The 13,737-nt window shown below is 33.0% G+C and overlaps 1 protein-coding gene across 4 annotated transcripts in view; it reads left to right on the forward strand.

The window, feature by feature from the left end:
• The window catches only part of LOC106880693 (uncharacterized), a 559,449-nt gene extending 548,304 nt beyond the window's left edge, over positions 1-11,145 (forward strand). For all 4 annotated transcript variants that reach the window (XM_052966171.1, XM_052966172.1, XM_052966174.1 and 1 more), the window contains 2 exons: positions 5,457-5,664; positions 9,569-11,145. In XM_052966171.1, coding sequence (XP_052822131.1) covers positions 5,457-5,664; positions 9,569-10,100 — 740 coding nt within the window. In that variant the 3' untranslated portion in view covers positions 10,101-11,145. The remainder of the gene's footprint in view (positions 1-5,456; positions 5,665-9,568) is intronic.
• The last annotated feature ends 2,592 nt before the right edge of the window (positions 11,146-13,737 follow it).

The raw sequence follows: 13,737 nt of genomic DNA on the forward strand, positions 1-13,737 counted from the left end.
ATATATATATATATATATATATATATATATATATATATATATTAGAGAGTCAATAAAACATATCAGAAAAGAAGCACTCTCTAAAGAATAGAGCAGTAATTATTGAAATAAGAAGTCAAATTCTGGTCATAGAGTTACCAAAGGTTTCGTATCCACAAAAGTCACAGTCTTGTGGACAGCTCATTAGACCCTATACAGAGAAAAAAAGTTAAACATCCACATGGTAGACTAAAAGACTTTGTATAGCATCTGACAAGCTGTCTACAAAGCTGTGGCTTTTGTGGATATGAAAACTTTCATAACTCTACGACCAGAGTTTGACTTTTTATTTTTATATGTGTGTGTGTGTGTTTATGTTTGTCCCCTACTACTACTTGTTAACTGGTGTTGGTGTGTTTATGTCCTTGTAACCGTACTTAAGTACCATACTTAAAAAGCAAGAAATAAGTACTGGGGGTTGATTCCTTTGACTGAAAATTCTTCAAGGTGATGCCCCAGCATAACCACAGACTGACTGAAACAAGTAAAAAAAAAAAAGAAAAAGAATTTGTACATTGTTAAACATTTGTCTACAATTCTACAATGTGAACATAACTCTAGCCATCCATCACTCACAAATATGGCTTGGCAATATGTTTTATGCTTGTGTTGTTTTAGAAACAACCTATGTAGTCATAGACACAGTTTCAACCCTCATAACCTCAACCCTTTAGCATCTAAACCAGTTATATCAGTCTCAAATATTCCGTCTTCAAACTGGTCAGATCCTACCTCTCACACCTACCCTATCCATATTATTCTAAGAATAAACAATTACATTATTGAATCTCAAAGCTAAGAGATAATGCATGGTTAATGCAAAACAATGTGTGAATAAATAAGTATTACACTAGACAGAGTAATCTGAGTGCTAAAGGGTTAATCCTGTAGAATATCCAGAATGTGAAAGAGCTACAGCAGCAGTGAAATGGTACCCATTGACTGGCATAATGTTAAATTGCTTTACTCAAGGAAACAACATACCTCCTAGTTCCAGAATCGAACCCATGACCCAATGATTGTGAGTTCAGCATGCTAACCACTTGGCCATGCACCTTCACACCCCTGTATTATGGTTCATTTATTAATTGTAGTTCTATCCTATCTTTTGCAAGTCGTGTATTATGTATGTAGTGCATCAACTTTCTTCAGCTGTTTGGGATTATAGCATCAGCTGCATTTTTCTGACATGAAACTATACTATCAATATTAAATATATTTCCACCTACTAAACTGTTTAGTAATATTGAATGATGTTCTAGATAATGTTAATAGTTAATGTTATTTATGACAAGTAGAGCAGGAGAAAGCTCTTGATGAGCTTCATCTGTGATCCAGTTTATTCCTGGTTGTAGCTCTGCTTCATTCCACTTTTGAATAAAGTATGACTAGCACATAATTTTATTTCCCATCCTCTTTAAATATATGGCACTGTGCCAATGCCCAAAGCCACATATCCATGTAAGAACACATGGTGACTTTGCATTAATGTGAGATATTAATATTAATGTCTACAACTAATAGACAACTGTATTTGTTCATCTGCAGTTAACATGGATGCCATTCTAAAGTACTCATTATCTCGGTCCCAAATCTATTGGCAGTTCTTATTATTTAGTAAGAACATAATTTTATCATCACCCTCATTACGTCAATACCATCAAAGCCCTTTTCCATCTGTTTGATTGCTATATGTTTGTTCAGCATAAATGCACTGTTACCACATATAACTCCTCAACTTTTCAGATATTCTTATTGTTATAGATCAAACTAAAGATACTTTATATCTTTTCATCCACAACATATAATAGCTGAGACAATTTCATTGCTTGTATTGCATGAAATATAAAAAACAAAAAGCACGAAAGGAAAACAAAAATCAATAAATAGGCTGAGCCAGTTAAAAATCTTTTACATAGTCGCACCATTTGAGTGTGATTGTTACCAGCGTCACCTTACTGGCACGTGAAAAAACATTCAAGAGAGGTCGATGCCAGTGCTGCTGGACTGGCTCCTGTGCAGGTGGCACGTAAAAAACACCATTTTGAGTGTGGCCATTTCCAGTACTTCCTGACTGGCCCTCGTGCCGGTGGCACGTAAAAGCACCCACTACATTCGCAGAGTGGTTGGCGTTAGGAAGGGCACCCAGCTGTAGAAACTCTGCCAGATCAGATTGGAGCCTGGTGCAGCCATCTGGTTCACCAGTCCTCAGTCAAATCGTCCAACCCATGCTAGCATGGAAGGAGGACATTAAGCGATGATGATGATGATGATTTGACCTGTTCAGCATAGCAAACAAACTTACACAGCAAATTTCATCTTTTTAGTAGTAAAATTATATCTGAAAATTTTTAATCTTAGAATAACAAGTTCTGCTGTAAATATGATAGAGCATTTATTATATAATGGAATAGTCAAAAAAAGGTGATAATACTGGTGCAACCCCTGCATGGCCACAACCTTCGGGCTGAAATGCAGAAAAGAATGAAAGAATCTGATACCAAAAAAAACTGATGTGCTGGGTTATGTTTTGAGGTATATTTTAAAGGAAATTTTGGTCAATTAACTCTCTGCTATAGTTTTACTTAAGCAAAAAGGGAAGACACATAGCCAGGTGACTAAAATGTTGTTCTCACAATCACAAGATCATGGTTTTGATGTGATTCCCAGACTGGGTGGTGCATAGTGTTTGAGTGCAAAACACTTCATTTTCATGTCGCTTCAGTCCACTCAGCTGCAAATGAGGAACCCTGTGACAGACTGGCACCCCATTCAGAGGCAATGTTGTGATGTCAGTTACCTATGCCATTGGAACCATGTAAACCTATAAGGCTAAAGGCTTGAGACAATGTTCAGTGTTGTTGATGAAAGATCATAGAGACATTTCACAAGCAACAACTGCTAAAATATTAAGATCCAAAGGGTTAGAAGTTAAATTTCTTATTGCTTGTGTCTTCTCCAGGTCTGGTTAATTCCATTGCAGTCATTCATTTTAGATTTTGGAGGTCAAACAATTAAGATCCTTTGCCTTCATATGGGGATTGTAAATGGAAATATATCTCTTAAGCCTAGAGATCTTTGAGGGCCAATCCTTAACTCTGGTTTTATGGAACTGAGCAGTTGATACAAAATGCCTGGCAGGCATTTCATCTATTTAGATAAAATACCTGCCAGGTTATGATAATTCATGGATAATCTGGCATCAGTATCTGACAACTAAATGAACTGATGTTGTATTGGTAAAAAAAAGACTTTTGTCCAAAACTCATTTAACTCCTTTTCTACCAACCCACCAGATTCTTTGATACATGCTTTCTGTTTTAAAGTGATCTGAATTAAAACTTTCATCGAAATATGTTAATGTTTCAAATACAAGATTAATAATGATTTTAAATTTTGGCACAAGGCCAAGAAGTTCAGGGGAGGGGGTAAGTTGATTACATTGACCCCCAATCTTCAACTGGTACTTATTTAATTGACCCCAAAAGGATGAAAGCAGAGTCAACCTTGGTGGCATATGAACTCAGAACATAAAGACAGATGAAATACTGCTATGCATTTTGTCTGACATACTAATGATTCTTATTTCTTTATTGCCCACAGGGGGCTAAACATAGAGGGGACAAACAAGAACAGACAAAGGGATTAAGTCGATTACATGACCCCAGTGAGTAACTGGTACTTAATTTATCGACCTTGAAAGGATGAAAGGCAAAGTTGACTTCAGTGGAATTTGAACTCAGAACGTAGCAGCAGACAAAATACCGCTAAGCATTTCTCCCAGCATGCTAACGTTTCTGCCAGCTTACCACCTTGATACCAGCTTAATGACGAAGTTGCTTTACTAAACTCTTCGTTAATTTCAAACTTAATTGAAATAAAGGTAACATATTTCAATAGATGGTAATATAAAGGTTAAGCAATTGCAACAGATTTTGAATTATGATCTAAGACAGGTATTTCAAAATATTCCCCCTGCAGCCATTCTATCCAACCATCTGTATGTATATGGATTCAGTCTTTGCCACAAGCAATTCAGATTGACCTCAGTAGAAAGTAAACTTGACTTCCATACGTCTACCAAATGAAAGAAATTGTTTTTAACCGCTCATTGAAAGTGATGTCTCCTATATGTGAAAAATATAACTAAACAGTTTCTTTTTCTTTTTCTTTTTAATATTAATTGATCAGTATTTCTATATAATTCTTCATAACATCACGAAAGACTGGATGAGAATGGTTTCTTGACCTTCAAACAGATTGCTGCAACATTGAAATGAAATTTAATGAAGAGATTCAGTGTCTTTTATTAACTAATTTGTAGACATACATGAACTCTTGACTGTTTCTACCTGCTACAAAAGCGACACAGTTTATGAGTGAACTTAACATGATTATTATTTCCTGTTATTCATAGGTGTACACACATATACATGTCTGCATATGACTATGTACTTATGTATGTCTGTGTGTGTGTGTATATTTATGTGATTGTATATATGTATATATATATCTGTGTGTGTGTACATACATACAAGGTGCTTCTAGAATGTTTGAGACTTTTTCAGAAGAGACATTTATTAATTTCAAAGCAGAACAAAACTCTAATCTCCTAAGTAGGATCCTTTGACTTCATGGCACACTTTTTGTAGTGCTCCAGCCGCTTTGTGAAGGCCCTGTTGAAGGGAAGCTGTGCAAGACCCTTGTCACATCATCCTTCATCTCAATAACTTCAAAACAACTGCTCTTGAGATTCTCCTACAGCTTGAGGAACAATCAAATGTCAAGGGATTAAGGTGTGGGTAGTAGGGAGGGTGAGGGACAACTGCATTCTGTAAACTAGTCAGCTGTGACAAACAGCACTTGGTATGGTGTGTTCAAAGTGTTGTTACAGCTATCTCCTTCAATCTGTTGCAGGTCAGTTTATTTAGATGTATAACAATGATTAACTAAAGTTACAGTAATATAGAACAGTTATAAGGTGACAAACTGGCAGAATCGTTAGCATGCCGAGCGAAATGCTCAGCGGTATTTCGTCTGCCATTACGTTCTGAGTTCAAATTCCGCCGAGGTCGACTTTACCTTTCATCCTTTCAGGGTCGATAAATTACGTACCAGTTGCACACTGGGGTTGATCTAATCAACTGGCCCCCTCCCGCAAAATTTCAGGCCTTGCGCCTAGAGTAGAAAGAAATATGGAACAATTATAACTGTCTCTCCTAAAGAAACATCCCTAAACTTTTGGAATTCACATCATATATATATACATATAGGGAAAGATGCATGCATATATATATATATATGTGTGTGTGTATGTGCGTATGCATGCATGGAGAAAGAGAGAGAGAGAGAAGTGATGGATGTTAAGTGTTGATGATGATGATATAATATTTACTGTTGTCTACTTTTCATTGCAGGGATGCTTCCAGTTCGATGGATGTCCCCAGAAAGTATATGGGATGGAATTTTCACAGCATTGTCAGATATTTGGAGTTTCGGTGTACTTTTGTATGAAATAGTAACATTCGGTAGTTTTCCTTACCAAGGCCTCTCAAATAACCAAGTTCTGGAATATATCCGAAGTGGGAGTCGTATCACATTACCAGATTCATGTTCAATTGAAGTGTAAGTTATTTCAAGTTGATAAATTTTATGACAGTCTTAGTAAATTGAAAAAAACTGATTGCTATAAGCTGTGTGAGAAGAAGCTTGCTTCCCAACCACATGGTTCCAGATTCAGTCCCATTGTGTGGCACCTTGGGTAAGTGTCTTCCACTATAGCCCAGGGCCAACCAAAGCCTTGTGAGTGGTTTTAATAGATGGAAACTGAAAGAAGCTGCTGTGAGTTTATGTAGGCACAGGCGTGGCTGTGTGGTAAGAAGCTTACTTCCCAACCACATGGTTCTGGGTTCAGTCCTACTGTGTGGCACATTGAGCAAGTGTCTTCTACTATAGCTTTGGGCTGACCAAAGCCTTATGAGTGGATTTGGCTGACAGAAACTGAAAGAAGCCCATTGTATATGTATATATATATATGTATATATATATATATATATGAAACAAAACAAAAATGCTACTTTCTTAAAAGTGGGTAAATTTTAATTTTCTTCTTTATAAATACATTAAAAGGCGATTGTTTTGGTTTTGTTTTACATGTTTCAGTTTTTGAAAAACCTTATCAAAAATATGTACTAAAATCGAATATGTAGAGAGAAAGGAGCTTTTAATAAAATTAAATTAACATTAAATGTGTTACCTCTACACATTTAAAAAAATATATATGTATATGTTTGTGTTTGTGTTTGTTCCCCTACCATTGCTTGACAACTGATGTTGGTGTGTTTACATCCCCATAACAAACAATATCGATAGAATAAGTCCTAGGCTTACAAAGAATAAGTCCTGGTGTCTCCAGTATGGCCACAGTCAAATGACTGGAACAAAATAAAAGAATAAAAAAAGAATGTGTGTTTGTGTTTGTCCACCACTGCTCAACAACCAGTGTTGGTTTGTTTACATACTTGTAACTTAGCAGTGTGGCAAAAACAACTAATAACAGGGTTAAACAAAAAAAGAGTATTGGGGTCAATTTCTTCAACTAATACTCTTCAAAGCAGTGCTCCAGCATGGCCACAGTCCAATGATTGAACCCTGCAAAAAAATGAACAATAAAAGATATTTAAATCACTATTGCACTTTTTTTCTGAGGTTATCTTTTTTCTCTTGATGAGTGTTTGAAGGGCCAGTGCCCATAAGCTGCACAGGCCCTCAGAGTTCAGTAAACATGATGCCATTAATATATCTGTTTATACTGCTGCAGGAAAGATGTAAGTAAGGAGAAGATTTCAGAGGGTCAACATTTTGGGGTGGAAAGACTGGCCAGTGTTTAGTGTAGTGCTGTGGAAGTATGGGTGTTGGATGTGGAGAATCAAAATGACAAGGTGGTGAAACACGTGGGTCAAGAGTGGCAGTATAATGAAGGCATAAGATCAGCTGGCTCTGAGGAAGAGTGGTTATTATAGTAGCAATAGAAAAGACAGTGAGAGGAGATAGCCTGCTTGTTGACAAGAATCTGAATGTTAAACAGTTGAGTGGCTTTTGCATGAGCGCTATCCAGAATGTTTGTCTTTTAAGGAGCAGTGCCATGCCACCTGCAGGACCAGTACTCTCTTGTGGGCCTCACTTGAGACCCTTGTTGAGTAAGGTTCTTTTTTGTGGGAAGGGTTTTTTTTTTTTTTTGTAGAAGGTAAGAACTCACCCAAAAGTCAAAGAAATTTTATTCATTACTTTAGTATACATACAAGACACATTATCAACCAGACACAAAGAGCAGTGGTTTGTAAGCTTAAAGGCAGGTAGCAAATGTTATGGGAAGCCCTGGGGATTGAATGGAAGAATGATTTAAAGTAGCCAGCTGGTAGAAACGTTAGCACGGCGGGCAAAATGCTTAGCGGTATTTCATCTGTCTTTACGTCCTGAGTTCAAATTCCACCAAGGTTGACTTTGCCTTTCATCCTTTCAGGGTCAATAAATTAAGTACCAGTTGTATATTGGAGTCAATCTAATCAACTGGCCCCCTCCCCAAAAATTTTGAGCCTTGTGCCTAGAGTAGAAAAGAATACTTGACTGGTACTTTATTTTATGGCTCCACCCACCGAAGGGATTAAAGGCAAATTTGACCTCACTGAGATTCGAATTCAGAACGTAAAAAGCTGGAAAAAATGTTGCTAAGCATTTTGTCTGACATTTTAATGATTCTTTCAGTCCTCCAACTTACTACACAAATATAAAGAGCTTGAAATGTAAAGCACATTATTCAGCATGTAAGGCTCTTTTCTTCCAAGATGTTCTACTCAACACATAATGTACTTCTCATTCTACAAGTCTGGTGCTTCTTACTCTACATGAAAACACTCTCCTTTGTACATCATGAGTTTTACATTTACAGAAGCACTACTCTTACAGTAAGTTGCAGCCCACTCTCTGTGTACACGATGTTACATCTTCAAAACATTTCAATCAGAAATAAGTAGTAGTTTTGCTTGATATTTAGGAAAGCCAACTTTATGAAACATGCTTTCAAGTATTGTCAATTACTTATCGAAAAAACAAAAAAGCTGATTTTCCATTTGTTCAGTGAATTGTTTGAGTTTTTCTTCCTCATTCATCCTAGTCACCACATATATCCCTTATTATTTTTGAACAGTTTTACAGCCTTTGAAATTGAAAAGAAAAATTAGCAAGTTCAAACAACTTCAAGGACTTTAGAAATACATTAAGAATCAAAATGTCTTGTTACATATTGACAGGAATTTACAGAAGCATATAGTTCCTATTTCAAACTAATAAACTTGCTGTTTATTTTGCTATGCAACTCATTGAAATAAAATGTACAACTACGTCATGATTTTCTGCAACAACTCTATATAAGAAAGATAAAATTCTAAATACAGCAAATAACAGATTATCTGTTTGAAAACTTTTTAAAAAGTATTTAAACATAAAAGAAAATAATTTTAAAATTTAAAACAACTAAGAACTTTTTGCAAGCATTACAATAAAATGCAAAAACAAAATGAAAACAGTCCTTTTAATATTATCCAGTTATCCAAAAGTATAATTTCTATTCAATAGAAATTGCTAGATGCATGAAATGAAGCATGAAATATTGAAGATATTCCTTGAAATAAATATATTCATATCTTTGATAATTCTTGTATTTCAAACTGTTTTGTTATTTTTCTTTTTATTTGCAGCTCACATGTCTCTGTTTTTATAATAATATGTCTAATATACATAAAGTAAAAATCTTCTGCTTTCTTGTGTTCACTCAAATATTTATTTAGTCATGTATTATTTATATATTTATAGAAAATTATATTTTAAGTTGAGGTTTCCAATTACAAATCACTTTTCCATTTGGAATATCTAACCTAAAACTATTATTTATGATACAGATTTTTATCAAAGCATGCAAAATTAAGTGTATTTGAAAGGGTGTGTGTGTGTGCATATTGCGTTTATGTACGTATCTAGAATATATGCACTCAAGTGTACATCAAGCATTTTTCAAATTCCTTCTAAAAAGATGAAAATCTTATAAAAACCTCTATTACATTTGACAAGCAGGAAGATCAACTTCCTTTTGTAATGGTAAATATTATGATTTCTTAAAGTCACTTATATTAGAAATGACTATTTTAATGTATTTTCAAAGTGTAATCTTTCAAGTCCTGACATCTTTACCACTGACAGAAAATGACAATTCTATTATCTGCTGTTGTATTTAAAATGAAAGGCAGTACGGTTTTTGATTACAGCCTTCATGGCTGTCAAATTGACAATTCAAATTTCTCACATTTCAGATTTCATAGCAATTTCATAAATATTTTCAATTCAAGCACAAAATGGAAAAAATTTAGCCTATTTAATTTGTTACTTCAATCGAAAACTATATTTTGAATATTCTGAAATAAAATTCTTTATTCTGGTTATTGTGAATACTAAAGCACTTTCTTTTCTATTTCAGACGAACACTGATTTATTCTTGTATGGCTTTCAATCCATCAGAACGCATAAAATTGGATGACATTTTACAAGCATTTTCAGAAAACACTGAATATCTACAGCCTTGTTTAGATGTTCCTTCGTCTAGTGTTGCTTTAGAAGGAACTTATTCAATTGAGATTGCACAACAATCTGGTCAAACATCTCTAAGTCATAACACCTCACATACTTTACTCCAGACATCCCCAGGGGCTACCTCAGAAGTCAGCACAATGTTACGGAAAAATAGCCCTGGGGGAAAACTATCTGCTAAAGCTCACAAATCAGGTGGCCATTTATTTGGCCGGCCACGCAGTAACAGTTCAATTGCTCCATTTAATAACTCTCGAGGGTCTGTTGTGATGACAGTACAAAATTTTCATATGAGCTCACCACAGATTCGAATGCAAGCACCTTCTTCTGTACCTATAGACAATAAGGTTGAGAGCAGTAATGTTTCTGACCAAGTTAGTGAAGTGTCACGTGAATTATGTCAGACTGTAACATCAGTATGAAAGTTAGTTGATCATGTAGATATATTTTATTGTCCAAATGAGAAAGAACAGAAGGTAAGTCTTCTCAATCAAAGAGATAATGAGCAAAACTGAAAAATCAATAATTTTCAGATATTGACATTCCATGTGAAGTTTTCTTTCATTGTTCAAAGTGTATCAGTTGGTCTGCTCACAGCCTGTCTTCCCTCAATGAAAACATACATGGTCACTGGAACTGAGTTGATTCCTGAATCTACCAATGCAGATTGCAACTACTCGATGTTATGTTTCAACTCTATCAAAACCCAAAGTCTTTATCTGGTAATTCTTTCAATGACAATAAGAATTAGAACTTCCATTATACTTTCATTGATCATATCAAACTTTATACACAATTCTGTATTCATTTTTCTCAAAGGTTTCTGTTTTTGTTTTTAATCATGATGTTATTACAGACCTTGCTTTTAAGGTTGTAATTTACCAAACATTAAATTCTTAAAAAACAAAAAAAATGAAAATTCATCTCTCACGGAGTATCTATGAAATAGTATCTTTGAAATACTTCTGTAAATTAGTATCAATCCTGAGGTCCTTTAATAATAATTGAAATCCCATATAAAGAATTTCAAAGTCCTTCCTAATTCCCTCATTTACTGTTTAGTTATCTTTACATTGGATTTCAAATATACTTAATACCAAACAGATATAAAGCTGACATACTTCTTATAGAAACTTATTTTAGATTTATTTATTAAACATTTAAATAGGAAAATAGCTTTTATGGTATTACAGAATTAACTTGAGTATCTCTCTATTATACTGTTAAGATAGAAAGATATTTTCAAACTATATGTACTAGTCTGTGTATTTTTGTACATGTGTATAAGAAAAACTCAGTATGTAAATATGTTTGTGTTTATAAATATAAATCTTTTACCAGGAATTTCTATTAAATGTGTAATACATAACTCCCATCGTACATAACTTTCCACAACAAAAATATTTCAAAAGGCTTAAATTTTTTCCCTTTTTTTTTTTTCTTTTCATTGAAATTTCTTGCCATAACCAAACAGACTCTTTATTTCCCACAAAATTAATGATATTTTATCTGCTGAGGAGATGTTTGGAAATATTGCCAATAATTTCTTTAAAAAAGGTTGGGTGTCATTGTCTTGAAAATAAAGAAAATAACTTCAAGCTGGAGCCTACTTCTCGGTAATGAAATAATAAACAAATAAAAATAATAACTTTACCATTTTTATTATAACTCAGTTTAAAGAATATGAAAAGAATATTTCGTTTTTCTCTTGTTAATTTAACATTTATCTGATATTTCTTTCTTTAAGAAATGTCTGAGATAACATTTAAAATAAAATAGTATTTGGAAAATAATTCAAAATTCCTAAACAAAACCAGAACTCCGTGTATTGTATGCAAAACTCTTTGAAGAGGAAATCATTCTTCAAAAGCAATGTCTAACCATGGTGGTTCTCCATAAATGGTAAAACTCACCACAGGGAATATGAACAAAGAAATAAGAAATGAATGAAAACAAAACAAATGATGATAATAATAATAATAATCTAGGGATATTTTTCATTGCATTATGAAAATAAATGAATATCATTATAAAAAGTAAGTAACTAAGTTTATTTCCGAGACCGGTAGAAATGGTTTTCATTTCTTAATAAACAAACAAAATTTCAATTCTATAGGATCAAATTCTTGAATTCAATTATGAAAATCTTATCAACTAAAAAAAATAAACAAGAATTTCTAAGATTATCTTTTAGATTTATGCTATACCAAGTACAGATATGTTTGTTGAAGAAACATATACCTATATAAAAATGTTCAAACTGTGGAATAAATTTTATGCAGTGAGAAAGAAAAGAAGTTCTCTAACATTTTGGGCAAAAACCCTTCATCAGAGAGACAAATGCGTTATTTACTGTTCCTCACAGTATTAAATTTATTCCACTGTTTAGACATTTTGTGTGGCTATTTGCCAGCGCAGACCATCACTAACTTCCTCAGATGCTACTGTTTCACAAAATATATATATGTATGAAGATACATATAGACAGATAGATATGGATAATATGTCTCTGCATAATATCCTTAGCAGTGGTGAAGAGAAGACTGTCAGAAACAAAAAAAAAAAAAAAAAAAAAAAAAAAAAAAAAAAAAAAAAAGATATGAATGGAAAGCCAATGGATCAATCTCACTTAATGTAAAACTAATCATGAAATTCCTAAGAACTTGGTTTTGACTGTGACCTTATTGAAAATGGAAAAGGAAAACTATATTATACAATTTGATTTCAATAAACTTGAAATGATTAAAAAAACAAAAAAAGGCAACTGGAACCAAATCAAAGGATTATTAGCATGCTGAATGAATCAGCAGTTATTACATGTGGTAAGGAATTATATTGATTGCTCCCTTTTATCACCTACAAATTTCACATATGAAATCTAGTATATTTTTTGATTCAAACTGCCCTAATGTATGTTTATATATACATAATCATGAAAATAAAGTCTTAAGAGCTGAAAGGATCCTTAACTCTAAGGATTTTTTTTTTAAGATCAAAGTGTTTTAATAATAAATATGTTATTACTCCAACATATTTTATTTTACACTTAAACATAACTGGATAGGTTGTTTTATTATTATTATTATTATTTTATATCAAAGTTTAGATATTTTAAATCAGTTTTAGCTTAAGTTTACGAATTTATACCAATTCCAGTGATTTGTGGCAAACCTCATATGTGGAAACTTCCTTTCTATCATTACTTTTTTTTGTTAATTTAAAAGCTATTGTGAATAAATAATCCCATCAGCTACATGATTCCTCCCAAATCAATCCAATGAGCCAATCAATGGTTCAATACAGCTCAGAGATCTTTAAAGATATACAAGACGATGATGGATACAAAATCCATTTAGCACCCTTTGTACCTGGTAAAGCACAATTCAGGTGTGTAGTGGAGAATTGTGCTTTGAGTGAGCTGATCTGAAACAGAACTCATTACAGATTTTGTTCATTAAACCAAAAACTACAGGGGTTAGCACTAATGGAAATATGTATGCCTCCACATTTGTTAATCAATTATAAACATTAAACTAAAATATACAAAAAACCTGACTGTTTGTATCCGAATATTTCAGACTGTTACTATGTAAACTATGTTGAATCAGGGAAGGTTACTTAATTTGTTTTTATATATTTTTGGGGCAGGAGTTTTTGTTTATTTCACTTAAAAAAAAAAGAAAATGTTTAGTTTCCTCCCTTTGGCATGTTCCTTAACGAATCAGCCAATTTCATCAAAGATTACCTTTTTATTTTCACCCCCTGTTTAATCAGTAAGAAATATTACCAACTCAAAAATTATGCATATGTTATATCTGTTTTATTTTTCTGTAATATATGTATATGTTTATATATATATATACATATATATACACATAAGTATATATATATATATACATATATATACACATAAGTATATATATATATACATATATATATACACATAAGTATATATATATATACATATATATACACATATGTATATGTAAGTATATATATATATATATATATATGTAAGTATATATATATATGTAAGTATATATATATATATATATATAT

Source organism: Octopus bimaculoides, chromosome 3 (genome assembly GCF_001194135.2).
Source record: "Octopus bimaculoides isolate UCB-OBI-ISO-001 chromosome 3, ASM119413v2, whole genome shotgun sequence".
In the NCBI taxonomy this organism is placed as follows: domain Eukaryota; kingdom Metazoa; phylum Mollusca; class Cephalopoda; order Octopoda; family Octopodidae; genus Octopus; species Octopus bimaculoides.